This window comes from Carcharhinus amblyrhynchos, chromosome 2 (assembly GCF_965287045.1).
Source record: "Carcharhinus amblyrhynchos chromosome 2, sCarAmb.v2.hapA, whole genome shotgun sequence".
NCBI classification, from domain to species: Eukaryota; Metazoa; Chordata; class Chondrichthyes; order Carcharhiniformes; family Carcharhinidae; genus Carcharhinus; species Carcharhinus amblyrhynchos.
This window is the reverse complement of record NC_137325.1, coordinates 131466948-131493700: the sequence shown is the minus strand read 5'-3', so window position 1 is coordinate 131493700 and position 26753 is coordinate 131466948. Positions and strand designations below refer to the sequence as shown.

Below are 26753 nucleotides of genomic sequence, written 5' to 3'. Positions count from 1 at the left end.
CTCCTCAGCTATATTCTTGTCCCCCTGCGTGAACACCGAAGAGAAATATTGGTTCAATGCCTCTCCAATCTCTTCCGGTTCCACACATAACTTCCCTCTGCTGTCTATAACTGGCCCTAATCTTGCCCTAACCAACCTTCTGTTCTTGACATACCTATAGAACGCCTTAGGATTCTCCTTAATCCTATCAGCCAAAGTCTTCTCATGTCTTCTTTTAGCCCTTCTTAACTCACTCTTCAACTCCCTCCTAGCCAATCTAAAGTTTTCTAGTGCACTACCCGAGCCCTCAAGTCTCATCCGAACATAAGCCTCCTTTTTCTTTTTAACCAACGAATCAACTTTTTTAGTGCACCACGGTTCCCTAGCCCTACCAATTCCTCCTTGCCTGACAGGGACATACCTATCACAGACTCGCAGTAGCTGCTCCTTGAAAAAACTCCACATTTCGGACGTTCCCAGTCCCTGTAATCTCCTAGTCCAACCTATGCTTCCTAATTCTCTCCTAATGGCCTCATAATTACCGTTCCCCCAGCTAAAACTACTGGCCCGAGGTTCATGCCTATCCCTTTCCATCACTAAGGTGAACGTAACCGAATTCTGGTCACTATCACCAAAATGTACACCAACTTCCAAGTCTAGCACCTGGTCTGGCTCATTTCCCAGCACCAAATCCAATATAGCCTCACCTCTAGTTGGCTTATCTACATACTGACTCAAAAAACCCTCCTGCACGCTTTGTACAAAAACTGACCCCTCTAACGAGCTAGAGAATTCCAAATGTGGCCTAACCAACTGCAAGATCATATGCCAACTTTTATACTCTATGCCCCATCCAATAGAGGCAAGCATGCCATATGCCTTCTTCATCACCTTTTCCACCTGCGTTGCCACCTTTAAGCATCTGTGGACTGGAACACACAGATCCTGTGTGTGTCTATACTGCTGATGGTTCTGCCATTTATCGTATAGCTCCCCCCTGCGTTAGATCTACCAAAATACATCACATTTATCTGGATTAAACTGCATCTGCCATTTCTCCGCCCAATTTTCCAGGCTATCTATATCCTGTTGTATTCTCTGACAATGTTCATCGCTATGCACAATTCCAGCAATCTTTGTGTCGTCTGCAAACTTACTAATCAGACCAGCTACATCTTTTTCCAAATCATTTATATATATCACAAACAACAGAGGTTCCAGTACAGAGCTCTGCAGAGCACCACTAGTCACCAACCTTCAATCAGAAAAAGACCCCTCGACTGCTACCCTCTGTCCTAGGGTCAAGCCAGTTCTGAACCCATCTAGCTAGTTCATCCTTGATCCCATGTGATTAACCTTTTGCACCTGCCTACCATGAGGAACCTTATCAAATGCTTTACAAAAATTTATGTTGACAACATCCACGGCCCTTCCCTCATCAATCATTTTTGTCACCTCAAAAAATTCAACAAAATTTGAGGCATGACCTCCCTCGTACAAACCCATGTTGTCTATCGCTAATGAGACTATTCTGTTCTAAATGAATATAGATCCTAAGAATCTTCTCCAACAATTTCCCTACCACGGACGTCAAGCTCACTGGCCTATAACTACTCGGGTTATTTGCTATCCTTCTTAAATCACGGCACCCTCCAATCCTCTGAGACCTCACTTGTGTCCAATGAAAAAACAAAGATTTCTGTTAGAGGCCCAGCAATTCCATCTCTTGTCTCCCTCAGGAATCTAGGGCAGATTTCATCTCATCTCCCTCAGTAATCTAGGGCAGATTTCATCTGGCCCTGGGGATTTATCTATCTTAATGCTTCCTAAAACACCGAACACTTCCTCCCTTGTAATTGTGATTCGTTCTAAAGGATCTACACATCCCTCTGAGACACTATCAATCAACGTCTCTCTCTCCTTTGTGAATGCTGATGCAAAGTATTCATTTCGGATCTCACCTACTTCCTTGGGTTCGAAGCATAATTTCCCTTTGTTGTTGAGAGGTCTGACTCTTTCTCTAAAAACCCTCTTGCTCCTAACGTATGTATACAATGGCTTGGGACTCTCCTTGATCCTGTCTGCCAAGAACATTTCATAACCCCTTTTTGCCTTTCTAACTCCCTGTTTGACTTCTTTTCTACTTTCTCTGTATTCCTTCAGTGCTTCCTCTGTTTTCAGTGCCTGGACCTTATGTATGCCTCTTTTTTCTTTTTGATTAGACAATAAGACAACCATAATCCTCATAAGACAATCCCTCCATACGGGTTCACCCTAGAGAAGCTTCTCTAAACTGCCTCCAATAAAATATCTTTCCTTAAATAAGCTGATGAATTACCCCTAACTCCATATGATCTCACCTTCTGTATTAACATCAGTATGGCATCTTATCAAATGCCTTCATGAAGTCAGGGTACACTACATCTACAGGATCTCCATTATCCACTTGGCTTGTTACATCGTTGAGGAACTTCAGCAAATTAGTCAAATACAATTTATACTTCATAAAACCTTGCTGACTGATGGATTGTGTGTTTTGACTTTCCAAATGTCCTGAATAATAGTTCCTAACCATTCCCAACAACAGATGTTAAACTAACTGCTCTATAATTTCCTACTTTCTGCCATTCTCCTTTTTTGAATAAGGGTGTTACATTAGCATTTTCTAATCCACTAGAAACTGTCCAAGAAATTTTGGAATATTATAACTGATGGATCCATTATCTCCACTGTCATTTCCTTTAATACCTTAGGATCTAGGCCATCAGGCCCTGGGGACTTGTCTGCCTTCAATCCCAATAGTTTGTTGAGTACTATTTCCTGCTTGATAATTGTTCTAAGTCCCTCCCTTTCTATTTCACTGCATTACATGTTACTAGTGGGATCTTACTAGTGTCCTCCACCATGAAAATGGAGGCAAAATATTCATTTAGCATTTCCGATATTTCTGTGTTCCCCACCATTAACTCCCTGGTCTCATCCTCCAACAGACCAACTTCACCTCCCTTCCCCTTTATATGCTTACAGAAGCTTTTGCCTTTTTTAAAAAAAATTTTGGGCTAGTTTTCTTTCATAATTCACATTTGCTCTTTTTGTTAGTTTTTAATAACCCTTTGTCAGTCTTTAAAAATTTCCCAATCTTCCAGTTTACCAATGGCCTTTGCAATCTGGTATGCCTTAGTTTTTAATCTTTACGCTATCTTTGACTTCTTTGCTTAGCCATGGAAGTCCCCTTATAATCTTTCATTCTCTCTGGAATATATTTTAGTTGGTGAGGAATTGAATAACTCCTTAAACATCTGCCACTGCTCATCAACTGTCCTAACTTTTAGATTTTCTGCTCAGTCCACTAGAGTCAAATCTGTCTTTGTGCTTATATAACTACCTTTATTTAACTCCAGAATGCGAATCTGGGACTCCAAATTTCACATATTTGAACTGAATTTCAAATTCTATCATACTATGATCACTCTTCCATGCAGGATCCTTAACTATAAGGTCATTAATTAATTCCTGCTCTTTACACAATACTAAATCTAGAAAAGCCTGCCTCTTTGGTTGGTTTGACAACATATTACTCCAAGAAACAAACTCTTATAAATTCAATGAACTTTCCCTCAAGGCTACCTTTGGCAATTATGTTAATCCAGTTTATATGGATATTAAAATCACCTGATTATTGCTGCACCTTTCTTATAAGCCCCCAGTATTTCCTGTTTATACTGTGTCCCACAGCAGAACTAAAAAGTTTATTTATTAGTGTCACAAGTCACATTAACATTACAATGAAGCTACTGTGAAAATCTCCTACTCCGGCGCCTGTTCGGGTTCACTGAGGGACTGCTTAGCATGGCCAATGCGCCTAACCAGCAGGTCTTTGGACTGTGAGGGGAAACCTGCAGACCCAGAGGAAACCCATGGAGACACGAGGAGAACGTGCAGACTCTGTATAGGCAGTGACTCAAGCCAGGAATTGAACTCAGGTCCCTGGCACTGTGAAACAGCAATGCTAACCATTGTGGGGGCCTATAGATTAATCCCACCAGGGACCTCTTTCCTTTGCTGTTTATTTGTACCCAGACTGATTTCACATCTTGATAGCCAGTACTTTTATCATTTCTGACGACAGCACTAATCCATTCCTTTACTGGCAAAGCTACACCACCTCATTTTCCTTTCTGTCTACCTTTCCTAAATACTGAATATCCTTGGATATTAAATTCCCAGGCCTGGTCTCCTTGTAACTATGGGCCCGATTTCACCGAAATCGCAGTAAATTCGGGCATCGGGCCTTTAATGCGATCTGCACCCGAATCCGAGCAGCTCGCGACTTTACCAACACCCGATTTGGGCGCGGATCCAGTCTACACCCGAATCGGGCGGCCCGATGATTTAAATGCATTAGCATACATTTAAATCGATTTAATGAACTGCGCACCCAACTCTACCACCAAATCCCTCTTCAGGTCCGTTCCAGATCCACACTGTAAGCAACTGCAAAATAAAAATCCGAAGCCAATTTTTATTCTGCAGGGGAACCTCCGAAGCCCATCCTCCACAGACCCCCCCGCTAACAACCCAGCAGAATCCCCACACCCCTCCGGATCAGACACCCCCGGGAGGCAGGCCCCCCTTGACAGACCACCACTACCCCCTCCCGAGATTGGACCCCCATGGGAGGCAGCCCCCCTCAGTAGGTGCCCCCTCTGGATCAAACTTCCCACAGACACCCCCAACTTATCTCGATCACTGGTCTCCCTCCACCGTCCTTCTTGACCATCTTCAGTCCTTCAAGAGCCTGCAGCATCCTCCTGGCCAGACTCGGAGCCACAACTAAAATGATCGGGTTTCACACTGTTCCGCTGGCATCCGCCGGAGGAGGAGGGGGCTCAGATGGATCTCTGGTTGGACAGCCATCTCTCCCACTCTCTTGCCCCTGCAGGGAAGAGTAATCTGTGACGTGTATCTTTTTACAGGCTCAGCTTGGTCCTTCTCCAGTGTCTCCTCTTGGAGTTGTCCCTGATCTTGTTGCCAGTTTTCATGTGGATCCACTGTGGAATCGGCCAGTTCTGCTTCATCTTAACGAGGAATCACTCAATCCTGAAGGTTTGGTAGAATGGCATGGCCGCATGTCCACTCCAGGAGAAGGGATTCGTTCCTCTGGTGGGGAGGAGGGATTAGCCGCAGAGTGGCAGTGGGCCCCCCAGCCAGAGATCCATCTGCATCCCCTCCTCCCCGCCAAGAGATCTATCTGCCCCCTGCCCCCCTCCACCCCCCAGGATGATGTGTCAGAGAACTACTCTCTCCGCCTTCTGCTTTTTCTCCCCCTGCAACTGGTTTTAATGATACATCATACAAACAACTAAATATACGTAAGGCAAATCCACACAAATGTAGTCAGGAACAGGAGGCACAAAATTCATGTGAATGGGTATTGTCTAATTAACATTCAAAGCATTTTCTCCTTGCATTTAAGCCATGTAATAATAGAAATATAAACAAGAATCTGTTTTATCATTCCCTGTATCCTTCCTGTAGAAGCACATTTTAATAAAATAAATGGAGTTGATCATAAACAAAAAACACAACTTACTAACAACATCACAATAATATGTGCATTTGTCAAAGTTCCACTGATGTCAACACCAGTTAAGCAGTCCAGTGATGGTTGTTTTTAAAATCCAAAATTTTGAAGACTACTTCTTTGTCCAGAATTTGCTACAACTGTCAACTTTAAATTCATCTTCAAATTGCTCCTCTTTCCTTCTAGCTCTTTTGGGAACACGTTTGCGCAATCTTGCTTTCCTTTCAGCTTCTGGTAGAAGGGAAACATTGACTGGCATCATATTAATTTTTTTTAGGCTCCTTGTATCAGATGTTGATAGTGGATCCATCAGGTCAAACCACCAAAACAGGATACAGCCTGGCATAGGTCTGCCTTCCAAAGCGAACTACTGATGTTCTATTGAAATTGTTCTGCCTGGGTACGGTGACACAGGATACACAGCAGGAAGCAATCTTTCAGAAGGCACAAACCACCACAGTCACGCACTCCAGCCCAGTGCCCAGGCGCGCTGCCTCCAATTTTTTTTGGACTGCGCATGCGCAGTTCAGAGATCTGAACAGTCCAGCAGCACTAAGCCCCACCCACAGCGCAGATCAGATCGAAGCCAGCAAGAAGCATAGAGGCGCACTGGAATGAGGATTCTGGGCTCGGATCCATATTACACCCGGATCCAGCCCTTAAGCTCCGATTGGTAAAATCGGGCCCTATGTCTCAATAACCACCACCAAATCATATGCCTTTGTGCAGTTAACTGGTTAATTTTGCTCTGAATGCTTTGTGCATTCAAACACAAAGCCTTTAAGTTTGTTCCGCTATCAAATTTCCTCATGCTTGTATACAACCTTGTTGCAAAATGATGTTCACATGTTCTGTCCCTTCCTCTTATTTTCTGGTAACAGTTCGCCTCATCACCTACCTGCACTCCTACCTTCTCCATTAATTTTGATTTTCTAATTTTCCACGCAACTGAACCCCCCTCTCCACCCCCCCCCCCCCCCCCACCCCCAAATCTAGTTTAAAGCCCAATCTACAGCCCTAGCAATGCAATTCACCAGGACTGTGGTCCCAGCATGATTCAGGTGAAGACCACCCCTTCAAAACAACTCTCTCTTTCCCCAGTACTGGTGCCAAGTCCCATGAATTCAGACCCATTTCTCCCACACTAAACTTTGAGCCACAAATTTACCTGTTTAATCTTACTGATGTGTCAATCAGCTCGTGGCTCAGGTAGTAATCCAGAGATTACCTTTTTGGTTCTCCTTTTCAATTTAGCCCCTAGCTGCTGAGCAGAACCCCTGTACTCATTCTACCTGCATCTTTTGTACCTAGGTGGACCACGACAACTGGATTTTTACCCTCCCATTCAAAGTGAGATGAGATTTCCCGAACCCTGGCACCAGGTAGGCAAGACATCTATGGGATTCTCAATCCTGTCAACAGGTGAAGGGACCGACTGTATTGCAGCCAAAATTGCTGATGATCCAAAGATAGGCAGTAAAGTAAGAGTGGAGGATAGAAAGGATCTACGAATAGGTATACATAGGTTAAGTGAATGGGCACAAAATTAGCAAATGGAGTAGAATGTGAGAAAACGTGAGATTGTCCACTTCGGCAATAAGAATAAAAAAGCAGATTATTTAAATTGAGAGACTGCTGCCACTCTGCCTCATTGTTAAGACATTGTGAATCAAAGTGAGATGCAGCTTGATGGACATTTGCTGCTATTCTGAACTGGAAGCACGTTGATCCCATAATTAACGTCAATGCTGCCATGCATCAAAGAAAGCTTCACATTCATAGAATCACAGATTCCCCACAGTGTAGAAGGAGGCCATTCAGCCTACTGAATCTGCACTCACCACAATCCCACCCAGGCCCTATTCTCATAACCCCACATATTTACCCTGCTAATCCCCACACAAGGGACATTAGGGTCAATTTAGCATGACCAATCAACCTAACCTGCACATTTTTGGACTGTGGAAAGAAACCAGAGCACCCGGAGGAAATCCATGCAGACACGGGGAGAACGTGCAAATGCTATACATAGTGACCTGAGGCCAGAATTGAACCTGGGTCCCCAGGCCGCTGTGAGGCAGCAATGCTAGCCACTGTGCTGCCCTAAAATCACATTTGAAGCATTTGCGCTGTCTTCCCTAGAATGTTGCTTCATCATGATCTGCCCACAACTGTCTTAAGTGGGAGATCTGAAAGACACTTTTCAAATCTGGACTGGAGTCAAGCAAGCCTGTGTGACAGCCCCAACAGTATTTACAATTTACCTGATACAGGCTATTTGTCTCAAAGGCAAACTGCTTTCTGGTGTCAGTGTTAAAAACCATTTGATGGAAAAATCTAACCTCACATGCTTCCATGCCAAAACTAAACGGATCACTTTGGGTATACATGATTGACAGTTTACAACGTCATTTCCCACTCTGCACCAGATTTGCAAGGTTTTGTCCCATCATTTCTCAGTCTGTTCTTGAATGATGCCAAAGTCAAAACTCACATCAACATCAATCACATCTTGAGAGCCAAATATTCCACCTCTCATTGGACTTTAACTTCGAGGCATTGTGAGACTTCTTATTGTGCCCACCCCAGTCCAACACCTGCATCTCCACACCATTGCATGTTGGAAGATGACTAACAAATATAAACTAGTTACATACTGATGGGTTATGTTGTTTTCTTAGTAACTTCTTCTCGACTAACGGAAGTAATAATAAATTCACCATTCATCTCAGTATGCTTTGTAGGATCCTGTGTGCAAAGTCGATGCCCCTTTCACCTGCACAGCAACAATGACTTTACTTCAAAGTAATTCATTGCACATGAAATGTTTTGTATGCCCAAGAGATCCAATAACGCATGATACTAATGAAAGTTTGCTCTTTCTTCACCAATACTGTATGTACATGAATTGAATATACACTGTTATAACTTGGCCAGGGTCAGATAAGTCACATAAATGGTGACATATTCCAATGAGTTCGGTTTGAAATTGAAGGTTGCATGTAAATACTTACGCTCTTTTAGTTATATTGTTATCTACTTAATCATCTGCAGTTATAATCACATCTTGGATGGGAGAGGAAGTTAATGCAGTTTGCAAGTATCTGCACAGGCACATTATGAAGGATTGACTAGGAGACAGTACATTGAGGGGAGCCATGACAAATTTTTCCTTCCCTTTCCCACTCCCATCCCAAAAATTTCTCGTTGTCAATTGAAAAAGTGTGTGAATAATCACATTTAAATAGGGTATTTAGATCATGACTACACAATTTAAAAACTATATCTTCTACTTACACCATCTTGCCTCTACCATGACAAGTGGCAATTCATATTCTAAAATAAATGAAAATGTTAATTGAAATAATAAATCCAAATTGGTGGCCCACATCTTATAAGATTTGTCACAACTGTATACTACCAAAACCTTGATCCTTAAGTACAAAACAAAACAGCTGTTGAAAAGTTCAAAAAAACCACTAATTATATGGAGCTGAATTAGATATTTATTTCATCTTTAAAAATTACAAGAAAGCAATAGCTAATTGGACTTCAAGGACAATCCATACAGTGAAGGTGCACATTAAAAATTGTGAAAGCTATGACAATTAAATGATGAGTATATGAATTATCAGTATTGGGTCAAATTTGTAGATTCCTGTGACACTGCACACAAACTCAGATAGTGCACTATTATCAATGTAAGGAGCATTACATAGAATAGTACTGGAGATGGGGAGATAAACGCTAAACATGTGCAAGTCCCAGGTTGTCTTTGCTTTTCTGAACGGCACTGGTAGAACCCGCTGGATTTTATGCCACCAGCCTGTCAATCAGCAGATTTATTGCATTCAGTTACACCAACTGTCACAGATGAACCTGAACTCAGCGCAGTGGGAGGGGGGTTAAAACGCTGCCATACCTGCTGCAGTGTTTTTGGCAGAATCTTTAACCTGATTTACTAGATGGTCAACTGCAAATATATGCTCAGTACAATACCTGGCTTCAAAACAAATCCTGGGAGAAATCGAACACTTGATTCTGAACTCGAACTATTAGTGTATGATTCCCTGGCCCAACATTATTTTATGTTTCTGATCATTTGTTTTTTGACTCACTTCGCCCTCCATCAGATCAGATATCTACATCTTTGCTTAATCATAGTAATCACTCCACTGTCTCTGGTAAAAAGTGTGCCTGTCACACCTGGTGTTTTGATTAGTCTGAAGCAACCTGAGCCAACTTTAATTATTACACCTAACTTCTCAAATCAACCACTGTATTTGCTGAATGCATTCAGCTTCTGAAAAGTTGATTGAAAAGAAGCATTAACTGCTTTCTTATTGCACCCCCAGCCAAGCAGCCCCTCTTCCTGGTTCCTTGCTAGAGCCGCCCCTTGTAACATTTGGCTCTATTTCCATTCCTTCTCCTTTCCAATTACACAGGTGCTTGGTTGTGCTATGAAAACAATGATTTCTGATACACTTAGCCCCTCCAGCTCAAAAAAATGTCTACACCATCATTTTGGACATGGTTGTGTAATGATTATGCTATTGGATTACTAACTGTGGTGTCTAAAGTTTAAAAAAAGTTTATTTATTAGTATCACAAGCAGGCTTACATTAACACTGCAATGAAACTACTGTGAAAATCTCCTCGTCACCGCATTGGAGCGCTGTTCAGGTACACTGAGGGAGAATTTAGTATGGCCAATGAACCTAACCAGCACATCTTTCAAACCGTGGGAGGAAAATGGAGCACCCAGAGGAAACCCATGGAGGCACAGGGACAACGACCAAAGCCAGGAATTGAACCCAGATCCCTGGTAGTCACTGTGTACCCACTGTGTCACCTCGTCTAAACTAACAATCCAGAGAATGAAAGTTGAAATCCCATCATGGCAGTTTGTGAATCTGCATTCAGATTCTAAAGCACTAGGACCTCAAAATCTCAAGTTATGCATAATTTCTTGAAAGGCTCTTTCTTCCAAGGTGTCCATTTTTTCCTTTCCTTCTCTTTTGAAAGTCACTCATGTTCATCTTTAGCCCTAAAAAGGTAATACAAAGAACAAAGAACAACACAGCACGGGAAACAGGCCCTTCGGCCCAACGAGCCCGCGCCGCCGTCCCATTGTCTCAGTGACCTATTCATGATTTTAGTCTACGCCTAATGTGCGAGGATCAGGGAGGTCCAATATAGGGACAATTTGTTACCCAATCAATCAGCCTAAAAGCGCATCTTTGGGATGTGGGAGGAAACTGGAGCACCCGGAGGAAACCCACACAACCACGGGGAGAATGCGCAAACTCCCACAGACACAGGCCCAAATCCATGTGTCCGCACAGCAACAGAGATAGTCTCTGAGCTGTCATGTTGCCCTCGAGATGGTCCAGTTTAAGCACACTAATCTCTCGCACTTTGTAGCTATCCATTCATCGGTAATTTCTAACTTTACACATGTTGATTTTGAATCAAATTAAACATTTCTAGCCTAATGTACATTATAATTTATCAGCACTCATCATTCACTGGTCATCTTGCTACCCATGTTACACTGCTCACAAATTCCCACATTGAATGAGCCATTACTACTACTTTGCTCCTTAGTAATAATATGCTCCATTCATCATCCAACCCTATCTAGGCTTTTAGTGGCATTCATCAACCTCTTTCACACTGCATGCATTTACTGTGCACAACCTTCAGCCTCCCTATGGAACAGCTGAATCACAGCATCGTGATCTCCTGTATGTCCTTGAAAAGGAGCAACACTATCTTCCATTCATTAGGCCAACTTTTGGAGATCAGACCATGTTTTAGTTTTGTTCGTGCCATCCTCACCCTCTTGTTCTTGGTCTCTGCCACTTGATGTGAAAATGCAGTTCCAAATCTGTACTCTTGCTAATCCTGTATCCAAGAACTATTTTTATTAAACAAAATATATTTTACCTACAACTAATCATTGAACCATGTCTATCAAAAGACTTGAATATTAATACAAAATGCGACGAGGCTATTCCAGCACTCCCTCTGCACTACTAATTAAAAGAAAAGATGACAGGCAATCCACCTTCCTTTGCAACCCATTTTTAACTATTTCATAAATTCTACTCTGGTGCTATTGCCTTGCTCCTTCTATAATCCAAATAGTCAAATCATATTTCATCCCAGTGTGCTGATATCCAGAAACATTCCTTCTAACTCATCACCCAACCAAGACCTCAATGCTACGCAACTCTTTAGCGTTCTCAATCGCTCCTCCCTGTTACGCTCTCAATATTCTAGAAACTCAAATGTTGCATTAGCTAATCACCACTCACTGATTTATCTCTTCTTTTTTAACTCCTTTTAACCTAAATTGTTTCTTGCACTTCACCTCAGTTTCTCAATTTAAAATACAGCTTCACTCTGCTTAGCATTCCAAACTACATTCAAACCAATAATTTTATCAAAGCTCAGGCACTGTTTTGTGTACTGTGTAGCAATCTATAATTCTGCTAAATACATTTATTTCTTCTCAGCTATTTAGTGCCACTCAGCATAACTTGCAAAATTATGAATTTTGATATTTTCTGAAGCACTGCATGAGTCACTGTACTCTAATACATCCCATTAATCCTGTTTGGACAGCTGTGTCTGCGCATTTGTTAGCAGAATTTTAAATTGATCAATTGCTTCTTTTTCTCTTCTCTCCTATTCTTTTTATAAATCCCTATAGTAAACGATTCAGGAATCTCATTCTTTTACTGAAAGAGGTGGCAGATTTTTGCCAACGTTCTGGTTTCTTAGTCACAGCATGTGCTGTGATACAACCACTTCACATGCAAATTACATTTAATAAACATTCAGCCGTGTTAGGTTAGCTGTTGGACAACAACAGTTTGGTCTAATGGAGATTGTTAATGTCAAGTTTTGATCACAAGGGAAAACGATCACGAAACTCTTCATGGAAACTTTAACAAAAAGAGCTCATCATCGAAACATGGTATGCAAACAAAAGGACTTTCTGAAACTATATTGATGTTCCTTCACTCATGGATAAAAATCTTGGAACTCCTTTCCTAACGGCACTGTGAACGTACCTACACCAGACGGACAGCAGCAGTTAAAAGGGGCATTTAAGAATGGGTAATAACGACATCCCATAAAGAATTAAAAACAAACAGAAGTTAGTCTTTGGACAGGTCGTTAAACTAATGAGCTAGCAGATCCATCATGATGGTACTCTTTAATAAATTGAGAAATGTTAGTAGTCTAAAGAGATTCATAAAGGACATACAGACTACCTCTCCAAGATCATCAGAATCTTATGGGCAGCACGGTAACACAGTGGTTAGCACCGCTGCTTCACAGGTCCAGGGTCCTGGGTTCGATTCTCGGCTCGGGTCACTGTCTGTGTGGAGTTTGCACATTCTCCTCGTGTCTGTGTGGGTTTCCTCCAGATACTCCAGTTTCCTCCCACAATCCAAAGATGTGCAGGTTAGGTTGATTGGCCACGCTAAGAAATTGACCCTTAGTGTCCAGGGTAGCGGAGGTTAGAGGGATTAGTGGGTATAATATGTAGGGATATGGGGGTAGTGCCTGGGTGGGATTGTGTTCAGTGCAGACTCAAAGGGCCTCGTTCTGCACTGTAGAGTTCTATGATTCTATGAGAACCAAAGTCTCACATCTTTAATTCTTAGTCTTCCTATGGATAAATACATTTATTTCTAGGCGTTTAGGTGAAAACAATTATAGGGATTCCACATGAAGGCTATAAACAATAAGAATTGTTGTATGAACAGAGCATTTTTCAAATTCTAAATTAAGCAAATTAGATTTTATATTTGGCTAACAGGTGCAGTTGTTCAGTACGAGCGTACATTGGCATGAACTGCATCTTCCAAAGATGAACCTTTTTATATCATCATCATTTCATGTACTGTGAATTGGAGGGAATTAGAGAAGATTAACCTAAAGAAATAGGAGGGTTTGAAACAGGTGGAGTGAGATGTGGGGAAAATCTGAATCCAGGTTTCAATACATATTTCTCATTGTTTACACTGAGGGAAGATGGAAGACAACAGAATACAGGGAGCAGAGTTAGTTCTTTGAGTACTAATTTGTACTCACCATTTGCCTTTGTCACAGCTTATATTCACTATTTGATATTTAGTCAGTCAGCTAAAACAAGCTGAGGAACTGCTAGTATCTGAAGGACTGCTAGCCTTTCCACTTAGCTGCTAGACCAACACCAACCAATAAGTTAAAATTCCTCTGTTAATTCAACTATTTCCATTTGGGTCTGACTGCAAAAAAAGTAAAACTATGGCAAAAGATTCAGCCAGTTTGCAAAAAAAATTGTTATGCAGATATACCCATTATTCATTTTGACATACAACAGGTTCTTTATTTTGAGCAGAATCAAAGATAATTAGTTTTAAAGTCCAAAATGTTGATCACACAGCTTTTAAATTTACTATGTCATACCCTTTTTACTCATTAATGTGATGTAAGCATTGCTGGCAAGGCCAACATCACCCCTCCAGAAAGTGATAGTGAGCTGCCTTTTTGAACCACTGAAGTTTGTAAGGTGCCGGTAAAGCCACAGTGCTACTGGGCTGGAAAATTCCAGATTTTGACCCAGTGACAATGAATCAACAGTGGTGATATGGTTTCAATTCAGAATGGTACATGACGTGGAGGGGAACTCGGTGGTGCTCTTACATGCCTCCTGTTTTTGTTCTTCCAGGTGGTAGAGACTGTGTTTTTGGAAGGTGGTGCTGGCGAATTGCTGCAGTTCACCTTCTAGATGGTACACATGGCAACAACAATATGCAGGTGGGGGAGGGAATGATTATTTAACTTGGGGAACAGGGTGCCAATGAATGGGGCTGCTTTGCCCTGTAAGGTATCGAACGTCCAGGCTTTTGTTGAAGCAGCACTCATCCAACAAGTGGGGAGTAGTCCATTGCACCCCTGGCTTCTCCCGTGCAGATGGTGGACTAGCTTTAGAAAGATAAGTAGTGGATTACTGACTCAAAACTCCAAGCCTCTGACCTGCTCTTTGAACATGGTATTTTTCTGGCTGGTCTAGTTGTGTGTGGTCAATCCTGAATTCAGGGATCATAAACTGAGTGATCAAGGGATGGGGCGGGGCAGGGGTGGTGGTGGTGGTGTGTGGTGTCACGATATCAGCCATGATCAAGATGAATGGCAGAGCAGCCTACTCCTGCTTCTAGATTCTATGTAACATCATAGAATCCCCACAGTGCAGAAAGAGGCATTTGGGCCATCGAGTCTGCACTGACTCTCCGACAAACCATCTTACCCAGGCCCTATCCCCGCAACCCCACATATTTACCCCACTAATTCCCGTAACCTATACATCTTGCGACATCAAGGAGCAATTTAGCATGGCCAATCAAGCTAACGTGCATATCTTTGGACTGTGGGAGGAAACCAAAGCACCCAAAGGAAACCCAGACAGACATGGGGAGAACATGTAAACTCCACACAGTCACCCAAGGCTGGAATTGAACCAGGCTCCCTGGCGCTGTGAGCTAGCTGTGCTAACCATTGCACCACCTCTGGTAAATGGGAGGTGCACTCTGGTTGCAGGTACCATGGATACTGCCAATTAGAGAAATAGCTGAAGAGTTGCCAGAGCTCCGAGGTTCTTGGCTGATCCCTTTAGTGGTGCTGTGCAGTCAGTGAACAGCCTGGAGAGGCATCGGCATCCTCTTTCCCCACTAAGGATCAATAATCCTCCAGGCATCAACTACACTGGCAATGCAAACACCGCTCTCAAGTCGTTGCTTAAACCTCCACCGCAATGTACGGCCTCACTAATCACAACATAAGACTTTCCCTCCCTTCAGACAGCTACACAGTTACTGCAGCACACTTACTACAATTACTTCTCATTCTCACCACTACTACAACCCTCACATACAGACACCACATATCTTCAAACACCTCACTAGCACATTCCTTTCCTGCAGGGCAATCACAGAATTGTTGCAGTGCAGGAGGCCATTTGGCCCATCATGTTTGCACCAGTTCTGCAAACATGACTTAGTGCCATTCACCTGCCTTATCCCCACAAGCTTGCATACTGCTCCAATCAGATAATCTAATTCCCTCTTAAATGCCTTAATTGAACCAACCTCCACCATACTTCCAGACAATACATTCTAGACCTGAAACACTTGCTGTGTGAAACAGCATTTTCTCACATCACATTTTTTAAACACCTGCATCAAATCTCCTATTAGCCTTCTTCTCTCCAAGGAAAGTAGTCCCAAACCTCTAATCTATCCTCATAACTCAAGTTTCTGATCCCATTTTTGTGAATGCCTTCTGTACTCTTTCCAGTGCATTCTCATCTTTCCCATTCTGTGGCACCCAGGACTGTACACGATACTCCAGCTGAGGTCTAACTAGTGCCTTATACAAGTTCAGCATAACCTCCTTGCACTTGTATTCTATATCCAAATTAATAAAGCCCAGCATACTATATACTTTAGTAACTGCTCATTCGATTTGTCCTGCCACCTTCAATGCTCTATGCACATATACACCCAGATCCCTCTGCTCCTGAGTCCTGTGATGAATTGTACACCTTATTTTGTATGGTCTCTCCATGTTCCTCCTGCCAAAATGCATCACCTCACACTTCTCTGTGCTGAACTTCAACTGCCACCTACTTGTCCACTCTACCAACTTCTCCACATCTTTCTCTGCACTGTCCTCTTCATAGTTTAAAATACTTCCAAATGTTGTACCATCCACAAACTTTGAAACTGTGCCCCCTGTGCACCAAGATCTATATCATTAATATATATCATGAAAAGGGTTCTAATACCAAGCCCTGGGGAACATCACTTGCTACAAATCTTCCTCCAGCCCGAAAAATATCCATTGGCCATTGCTCTCTGCTTCCTATTATTCAGCCAATTTTGCATCCATTTTGCCAATGTCTCTTTTATTCCATAATAATTATAATTTTTCTCACAAATCTATTGTGTGGAACTGTATCAAATGCCTACAGGAAGCCCACGTACATTTGCAATTCTCCAGTCCTCCGACAGCTCTCCTCACTCGAGAGAAGACAGAAAGATTATGGCCAGTGCTCCTGCAATTTATATTCTCACTTCCTTCAACATCCTTGGATATATATCATTTAGTCCTGGTGCCTTGTCAACTTATAGTACTGAGAATGTATTCAACATTTCCCCTTCATCAATTTTGAACCCTTCTAGGGACAAAGTTTCCTCGCCTGTCACTATGGCCTGGGTAAAATCTACCTCCTTGGTAAAGACAGGTGCAAAGTATTAACACAAACATGCCCCAGACTCCATGTGCAAATTCTCTTTTTGGTCCCTAATTGACCCGACTCCATTTACCACCTTTTTACTATTTACAGAAGATTTTCGGACTCCTCTTTGTGCTGACTGCCAGTCTTTTCTCATAATCCCTCTTCCCTTCTCTAATGTGTTTTTTCACTTCCCCACTGAACCTTCCGTATTCCTCTTGGCTCCCAATTGTATTTTCTACCTGACTTGTCGTAAGTACACAGCTTCTTCCTTATTTTCAGTTATACCTCCTTCTTCATCCAGGGTGCTCTGGATTTGTTTACCCTATCTTTTTCTGTTAAGGGATTATACCTTGACTGTGTCCATACCATTTCAGTTCTGAAATGGTATTGTTCAGCTATAGATTTTTCCGCCATCCTCTTGTTCCAGTCGTGCCCAACTCCCTTCTTTCCCCATTGAAGGTAGCTCTCCTCAGTTAATTATTTTACTCTGGATTGTATATTATCCTTTCCTATAATTATCATAAACCTCCCTAACCACAATGTGGGTCAACCCACAGCACATGGACTGCAGTGGCTCAAGGCAGCACCTTCTCAAGGACAATTAGGGATGGACAATAAATCCTGGCCAGCTAGCGACGCCCATGCCCCATGAATGAATTTTAAAAGAACAATATAATGTCTCCAAAATAGTCCCCCACTGACACTTGATTTACTTGGCCCAGCTCATTTCCAAGAATCAGATCCAACAGTGCATCCTTTCTTATGGAAACTGTATTGCTGTAGACAATTTTCTTAAACACAATCTAGGAATTTTTGCCCCTCTCCACCCTTTACACTATCACAGTCTACATTCAGATAATTGAAGTTCCCCATTGTAATTACTCATAATTATATTTTTTACTTCTACATCCTTCTCACTAGGTGGTAATCTGTAGACTACATCGAAAATGTAATTGCACCCTTTTTGTTCCTTGGCTCTAGTCAAACTGATTCTGTCCTTGGATTGTCTGGGACATCCTCTTTCTCCAAAACAGCAGTACTCTGCTTGACCAAAACTGCCACCCCTCCTCCTCTCCTTCATTTTCTGAACACATTGTACCCAGGAATATTTCCAACACCCAGTCCTGCCCTTCTTTGATCCAGATCTCTGTTATCCCTATAACATCCTATTTCCACAATGCAATCTGCACCTGTAACCTCCAATCTTATTTACTGTACTCCATGCCGTCATGTACATGCACAGTAACCCTGGTTTAGGCACCATTACTTCACTCCAACTTCACTTATTAATGTACAATTCTCAATACTAGTGCTTTCTGTTCCTCCTAGTACTTTGTCATTCTGGTATTCCTCTCAATATTTCCTTTAGATCCCCAAACCCTTGCCGAATTAGTTTAAAGCCCTCCCAATAGCACTAATCAAACACCCTACAAGGAACTCAGTCCCAGCCTTGTTCAGGTGCAAACTATCTGGCCTGTAAAGACACCAACACCCCAGAGGCAGTTCCAGTGCCCCATGCATCTAAAGTTTTCCATTCTGCATCGTCTTTCCAGCAGAAGGCTGCACACACTCTACCTCCTCAAAGGCTGCATGCTGGCTTTAACAGAGCCAAAGCAGTAGCAACTTGCAACACCAGAGGAGATGTTGTACAGGCTATTTAAAAACACTCATAGGTATCGGTCAAGCAGTACCAGGTACACTGGGCGGCCTGCCAGAAAGCTTGCAAACAATGGCATGGATAATGGAGCAGTGCAGATCTAAGTTGTCACAACGCTACACGTAGAATTTGGTTGGGGGATGGGGGTGTCCAGAAGTTACTATGGCAGCTCATACTGGTGCCAGAAACAATTAGACAACTGACATCTTGCCTCAGGGGGCCAAGTAAACAAGGACACCCAAAGCGTCAGGGTAGTCCTGCACTCCTCCCTCTTGTGGCAGCTGCTTCTGTTCTTTGCAGTCTATTTGCTCTCCCTCGTCCTGCAGTCCCAAAAACAATTCTATGAGACTATCCATGATTGCAGCCAATGAAAGCAGCAAAATCCTGCTCAGCAAAGTAAATTTAAAAAAAAAAGATGAAATATGCCAATAAACAATAATTAGTCAGCAGTCTGAAAAGAGAAATCAGAAACTAACGTGCGTGAAACATCACTAGTGTGATGGTACTTGTGAAGCTTAGCACCACATTGTGCTGTGTAAGTGGCAAATGAAACACTGGGGGCAGTTGAAAATTGAAACGGGTCCAGCAAGTCCAAAAGACGTGCTGATTAGGTGTATTGGCCATATTAAATTCTCCCTCAGTGTACCTGAACAGGAACCAGAGTGTGGTGACAAGGGGATTTTCACAGAAACTTCATTGTAGTGTTAATGTAAGCCTACTTGTGACATTAATAAATAAACTTTGAACTTCGAGGACTGAAATTTAAATAAATTATTCTGCCTTTACATAACGCCAACATGTGGTCCTGTCATCCACACATCTACCATGACCAACAGGAGAGGTGGCAAACTCCCAACCAAAAATGCGTACATGCTTCCTATTCGCCACATTGGGACACAAGTAGGCTACTAGCATGAGAAAATGAGCGGCTGCGTAGTCAACTTTCAAGGCTCACTTATCTATGTTTAAAAAAAAGGTTCCAACACTGACCCCTAGGGGGAAACCACTATTTATGTGCCTCCATTCAAAAAACACCTATCAATCATGACCTTCTAATTTCTATACTTTAAAGGGAACTTCTTATACATATCATCACACTGATTAATTTTGTCTGCCTTCACTTTGGAAATTCCAACAGCACCAGTACACATTTATCATTAGACTTTTCAAGTTCATCTGAATTTGCTGTTTTGATTATTTTAAAAATTTAAAATTTACAAGATTAAAAACAAGCAAGTATGAAGTATAGAAACATACATTCTAACAGTCATCATTTTAAACTGAAAATCTGCATTTCAACCCATGAGGCAGTTTGCAAGTGCTTGCACAAGAATAAAACACAGCTTACCCAAGGTTCTTGACATAACAGGTAATGCAGAACTAAGGACCAAGATTGAGACACAATTTCCAATAATCTGTTGGAGTGAAGGAAAAATGTTAGAAGAAACGAATATCGAGTTTCTGACTTGTAAACCAGTGTGAATATAGTGTTATATTCAAACAATGTGACAAAAAAAAATTATTTCAAAAGATTTTCAAAGAATCACTCAGAGGTTTACGCATTTTAGTTGATTTAAGGATTTGTCAAATTATATTTTGTTTGCATTGGTACAAAATTTTGGGGTGAAATGTTTTAGCAACAGATATTGGAAAATACACTCAAATATAGTGAAACTGTTGAATATAACAAAGACTGTAGATTGAAACTAAGTTGTAGGTAAACCTGCTTCATGGTCAGCGGTGCAGCTGTCATCTTTCTCCTCTCAGGAAAAATTCAAAAAAGCAATCTCAGCAATTGACAATGAATTCCTTCCAAAAAAAATTATATAGGATTAAGGAGCACTTTCGTTAAAAGAATTCTTATTTAGGGATTTAGTTCACTACAAAGCAGTTACTAGAAGTTTCCCTTCAGACAAAATATATTTTTGTTTGCATTCACCTCTTAGTTGAGTGCAATGGTTATTGTTACACAGAATACTGTGGGGGCTTTTAAAAACTCTTTTCAACCTGCTTAAATAACAGAAAAAGGATTCTAGCAACGTTGCTACAAAAATCATGGTACAGTGATAGTCTTAAATCTCTAGTTTATATATGCAAATCAGAGATGGCACCATCTGTCTCTGTGAACAGTTTTGAAGTTTTAGATCTTCAATCTTAGCAGTGCGCTTTGAAGAACAAGTTTCTGTAGACACTCTAAATAAACCAAATTCTACAGCTTATATGCTAGCATTAGAGGTACAATTAGTTCAATTAAAGTTACTCATTAGCAGATGTTTCCTTTGAAGAAAAGTCCTTTCACTGGATTTCTATAGCTAGTTAACAAGCCTTTCCATCCCAAGTTATTTACAAGTGAATGGACACCATACAAACCAAACAGAGTACATCCTTTTTCTCCACTACCTAGTTTTATGAAAATCTTCCAGTTTGTGTTTACGCAGCACACAAACAAATATTGGTCATTGCAAATGAGCCATTAAAGGCAATTACTGAAGAAAACCAGCCAGCTGTCTGGTTACAAGAGGGGCCACATATACATCATCACCTCTGCCCACCATACCTTTGTCATGGTTGTGTCGTCTTTCGTGGGAGTGAGGGCTGCAAAGAACCGGAGGCTATAGAAGCCGACGACAGAGGACACCATCAGATAGCTGTGAGAATTAAGGAGGACGACTTCTGCATAGTGAGGAATGCAAGGGTTTCATTCATATTCTTAACTATCTCCTTCACTTCCTTAGAGTTGGACACAACAAAGAATTTCTCTCAAGTGTCTCTGTAGTAACATGGTCCAAGCTATCACTACTGTTTTCCTAAATTCAACTCTTAGTAAAATACCACTGTCCCAGAAAACTGCTTATAATACTTGTTAACAGACATGACTGGGAAAAAGGATACAAAATCAGGATGATTTCAATTGCCGCACCAACAAACCCAAATGCAGACAGAGAGTCTTTACCAAGGCCGAGTTCCTGAAAGAGGAGAAAAAGCATAAAGTTTCTCTCCCATGAAACAAACCTGGAGGCCCAGGCACTTTATTTTTGTCTCTCAACGATGAGAATGCTCATCACAGCATGACTACTTTCAATCAAGAAAATTGCTGGCAAAATGGTATTGGTGACATCTATAAACAAATGTTAATATCTTGGCAAAATGCAAGGATTCTCCAAATTAATAAACAGAAAATAATGAAATTGCAAGGACAGGTGCACCAGAATCTGCAAAAAACAAGCAAGTTATTTTCTAAGTAGGCTGTGCATCTGGTCAAATGCTGTCAGATTTCTAGCAGTTTGTGTGACAGGTTTGTAGAGCCTGCAAATATTCAATATTTTAAATCCCTATACCTTTGGTTTAAAATCAAGCATATTCTTTATTTTACACAAATTAATGTTATGTTATTAAAACAACAAATCAAGGGTTTCTTGAAATGACAATTTAAAAAAATCAAACCGTAGTATTTGAAAAGGAGCAAGGGATTTTCCCTTTTTGTTAGCAAACATTCTTACTTAACCACCATCAAAACGCATAACTGAATATTCCCATTATAATATACGGGGTATTGCTGCTGCGTTCGCCTACATGACAGTCACTGCACATTACAAAAATTACAGTAATACTGAGATATAAAACCCTATATAAATGCAAATCTTTTTTTAAAAAAGTGCTTTAAAACAAAATTCTAATCTCTGCTTCTGCAAGTATTAACAAGAGTAGTCAGCATCTGAAGAGAATAAATTGAATCTACAATATCTTCAAAACTTTTATTTAAAAGGTATTCAATTTTTTTAAGAAAGGCTTAGATACGGTTTACCAAAAAAGGCAATTTATTTCTGCTTTGTGTCATGAAAAGAGAAGCTGTTATGTATAACCATGGCTGAAAATAAATCGATGTATTTTTGCTCATTTAGGTCATGAATGTGGCACTGCAGGTTATGTTTTTAAAATACAAGCAGTGTAAGCGAAAAAGCTCACCATCACTGTCTGGGTTAGGTCATAACAAGGTCAGAAAGTGCCATGTCCTGGACACTGTACAGTGGTTACACTACTGGATAACTAAGCCAAAGCCCTGGACTAATAATCCTAAGAAACAAATTCAAATGCTGTCACTGGAGAATTAAGAAATTAAACAAAAATACCAATAAAAATGGCCAAGAAGCTATCATCTTGTTATATAGACCTAACTGGTTCACAAATGTTCTTTAAGGAAACCTGCTGTGGTAGTCTGACTTACATGTGACTCTAGAATTCCAACTGATAATTATCCTCTGAAATGACATATTGTCATAGAATCAGAGTCCCTACAGTATAGAAGGAGGCCATTCGGCCCATCGAGCCTGAACAGACAACAACCCCAAAACCCAACATATCTGTCCTGCTAATCTCCCCAAAACGAGAGTCAGTTTAGCATGACCAACCTAACCCACACATCTTTGGACTGTGAGAGGAAACTACACAGACGCGAGGAGAACGTACAAACTCCAAAACCTCAGTGACCCAAGCCGGAAATCAAACCCAGGTCCTTGGCGCTGTGAGGCAGTAGTGCTAACCACTGTGCCATCGTGCTGCCCACACAGCGGTACAACTGAGTGGCTTGTGAAAGAGAATAAAATTGGTGAACATCACTAGTTCAGGAAGGCTTACCTCCACTTTTAATAAACAAAAGGCAATAAGGAGTCAATACTGAATTTCCCAACGTTGCTCACAACTTGAGAACAAAGTTTCAGAACATATTTCAGTGAACGCGTAAATGTTTGAAATGAAAGAACAAAGATCAAACAGTGGGAAGTACAACCTCAAATTGAATAACTTAACTGTGGCAACCTAATACAGGTTGTATTCAAAAGATGGTCCCCTCAAAAAAGCATAAATAGAACCAATGCTAACCAGAATAAAAACCATTGTTTGTCATCTTAAGGACATCAAAGATATATCTTAGATGCAACATAATAATAGACTTTCTCAATAATTACATCCAATAAAATTGTTGTAGGTCACAAAGATTTGTGTCATAGATATGTTTAAAGACAAAACTTGCAGTGATTTTAACCTTTTAGCCCATTGTGGACGAGTTTTAGGAAAAGAGTGGAGACAAAAATCAAAACTTATGGAATAAATTTCATCCCTAATTCGAAGCAAACACTTTACATATTCAGGAATTTCCTCTGAGCAAAAATAGACTTTCCTCAGCAAATTCAGAAAAGTCATGATAGCAGAGCAGGAGCAGCTCCAAACAACACCCTGGCCATCATTTCAAATAAGAAATCTGGGGACTTTCACTTAGCTCTCTATTACAATTGTACCATGGCAATGGCTGCTTCAAAGTGAAAAACAACCACAAGTTAAAAATCGCAACCTTCTGAGTCAAAATCTCTTTCTCAGCTCTCAAAAAAAAATGTACTATACCACTGAAGGTGTTTGTTTAAAGAGTAAGGTTTGAAGCACAGAAAGCTTTTCAGTGGTGTTAGCAAACATGCTATTTGAGTAAATACACAACTGCATTCAGGCCACCAAACATAGCTTTGCAAAAACCAGTGTGTGGAAATTAACAGTGCCATATAAAACCTAACAAAAAACAGCCCCGTTTTTCCCATCAGCTGTTCCAAAAACTAAAACATTGGAGTAAGTTGGAATAGAAAGGGGGAAATGGCAAGCTGTGGTAGTTGAAAAAAATCATTTTATTTCTTTGACTAAGTCCGAGATAACATGTATCACTGCAAATATTTCAGAATTGTTTTAATTCATAATCCGAATGAAAAGTGGAAAAATAGGTAGGTAGAACTTCTTACTTTACTAGACGTAAATCAAGATTTACTTAATGAAGGCATATAATGCCGTTCTAATGTCATTTAAAAATGCTAACAAATAGTTCCACTGATGACTCAATTGGAAAATGTATTACCTAGAGCAAAACTGAGCCTTTGAGACCAGGACACCCATTTTATGCCAAGTTAACTGATCTGATGATGGGGAATTACAATTGGTTAAGTACTCTTATCATAGATTGGGATGGATGGGTGCGGTGGTGTGGGTGGGGATGGTAAGATTAGCCAGTTCAGATGTTCATTCTTCAATATTATTTGTTGATTATTTTTCAGCAATGACTGTTGGGAAGTACACTTGAATGTCAGATGACAAGAGGATAGGTCTGGTTTGGCTGTGCTGTATTCACCCTCACGCATCTTTCCACTGCTCATGTTCAAACCGCCTCATTAGTTAAGGGATACCACACCTGGCACAACTCTCCACCAAATTTGGGAAAGGGAGGATTCTATAAAAAACTGGTCCTCACCATGAATCACCACCTTGATGCCCTGGAGGGGATTGTGTGCTCTGGTGATCCTGACACTGATGGGAGCTCCTTGCTCTCAGTAGGGCCACACATTGTAGCAAGACTGGTAGTGCAAGATGAAAGCGTGGTCTAAAAAGTTCTCAACGACAGAACAAGTGAAGGAAAAAGGAATATCCCACCAGTTGTAAAGGCAGAAGGCAGCTGCAGCGGCAAGTTGGTCTCAATCATTGTGATTTGACACACCACTGAATTATGACCATCAACTCATCAAGATTCTGCAGACAATAACTTTGTCCCGATGTCCCACACATGAAACAAAATTACATGCAGATTTATAACATGATCCAGTCAACAGAAGTCCTAGCTTCCTAAATTCCCTTCAGCAATGCCCCCACTGCATAATATGGATTCAATAGGAGGACCCTTCTCTGTAGTCAGCACCATAAGCATTCAGGCAAAACTCTACAAAATCAACTTTGACAGACTGGACACTGTGCCTAGATGGCTGAAGCACATCGTCCCATCAGGCTTTGTTTTCTTAGCTGTCAAGTGACTGACATCCCAGAGCAGGCACAGAAGACACATCAAAAAATTCTGTAGCTCTCCTTGAAGCACAGTAGCATTGACATGAACAGGAGCAGCTTGCTACCAGTTGTTCCGAATGTTGACATCTTGTCTATCAAGCTGCATCACGTTTTGAGTTGCATCATCTTAATGATGAGGCAGAACAGCAGCAGAGCAGGAAAGAGAAGGAAGCAAATCCTGCACTCTGGATCCCACTGCTTCATGGGCCATCCTGCCCACATGCTCATACATTTCAGGATCAAGAATCGGCCTGTACAGTCACACAACGATCCATGGCAGAAAATTGTGACCCTGTGTAGATATCATTCTCGAATCGAAGGTTATCTGTCAATGATGCAAAATTGGGTCAGTAGGTTTAAATAGTGACAATTCCTAATAACTTCGCAGGGGAAAGAAATCCAGTCGCTAATGTAAAACAAATCTCAGTCTGTTTAAAATATAGTGGACAAAGTTATTAACACAACGATGTGTGTTCACGGTTAGCATCATAAGGCAACCAACAATGGATTTTCTTTCTTGAACAGGGAAGAAAGCATAGAGATTGAAAGACATTTTGTCGTAGATAAGAAAAGGAGTTGGTCAATAGGTGAAAGTATTTACTGGTAACTTGCCATAAACAAACTAGTTATTTACTAATTCAGACAAAAAAAAGTATTTACACTGTATGTGACCTTGTACACTTCAGAGCAGCAAATTCAATGCATTTCATGCTGCAACAAACACCAAAGAAGCTGCTTTGATGCTTGTGCACGACTGTGTGAAAGTTCATTATCATGAAACATTTAGCGTTCAATACAATCCATATTTTATCAGCTGCGTTTCTGTATTTCTCCGATCCCTTTCATGTTTGTGTTTCACACTTCAGTACCAAAAACAGGTGAAATGTTAGTCTAGCTTTTTGAAACCATACACCATTTTGTGCTGAAAATCAGCGCAAAAGGAAATTAAGATTACAGCACTGATGGATTTAAGTAAACTCAAAAGTTATAAGCCCCTTTCTGTTGATCACCTTTTCCAAGCTTTCACAAAGATAAGTATATTGATAGTTTTTAAAAGCATTTATTAAACAAGGGAGGAGGGCAGAAAAGCAGGTACTGTGATATCTTCAAACACTTCCAAATTCCCCAACAAAAATTAGGTGCTTGTTAAAGATAATAACTGCTTTCTGACATTACATCAGTATCCTTCAATTTTATTAACACAAGTCTTTGAAGTTGCTGAAATAGTTCAATGTGATGATTAATTTAAAAACATAATAAACCAGATAAATGCAAATATTACAAAACAAATGTACCAGAAGGTGAAAGATAGAAGTTTCAAAGATGTCACCCCTAAGAGGAAAGTTCCAACGCAAATAATCTGAAAC

At 40.9% G+C, this 26753-nt stretch overlaps 1 protein-coding gene across 3 annotated transcripts in view; it reads right to left on the bottom strand.

The window, feature by feature from the left end:
* lmbr1 (limb development membrane protein 1) overlaps window positions 1-26753 on the bottom strand; it is a 226494-nt gene that overhangs the window by 43952 nt on the left and 155789 nt on the right. For 2 of the 3 annotated variants that reach the window (XM_080212882.1, XM_080212898.1), the window contains 3 exons: window positions 21412-21485; window positions 21077-21167; window positions 19868-19934 (listed from right to left, as the gene is read on the bottom strand). In XM_080212882.1, the coding sequence (XP_080069008.1) occupies window positions 19868-19934; window positions 21077-21167; window positions 21412-21485 (232 nt within the window). The remainder of the gene's footprint in view (window positions 1-19867; window positions 19935-21076; window positions 21168-21411; window positions 21486-26753) is intronic. The other variant, XM_080212890.1, reaches the window with a different exon arrangement.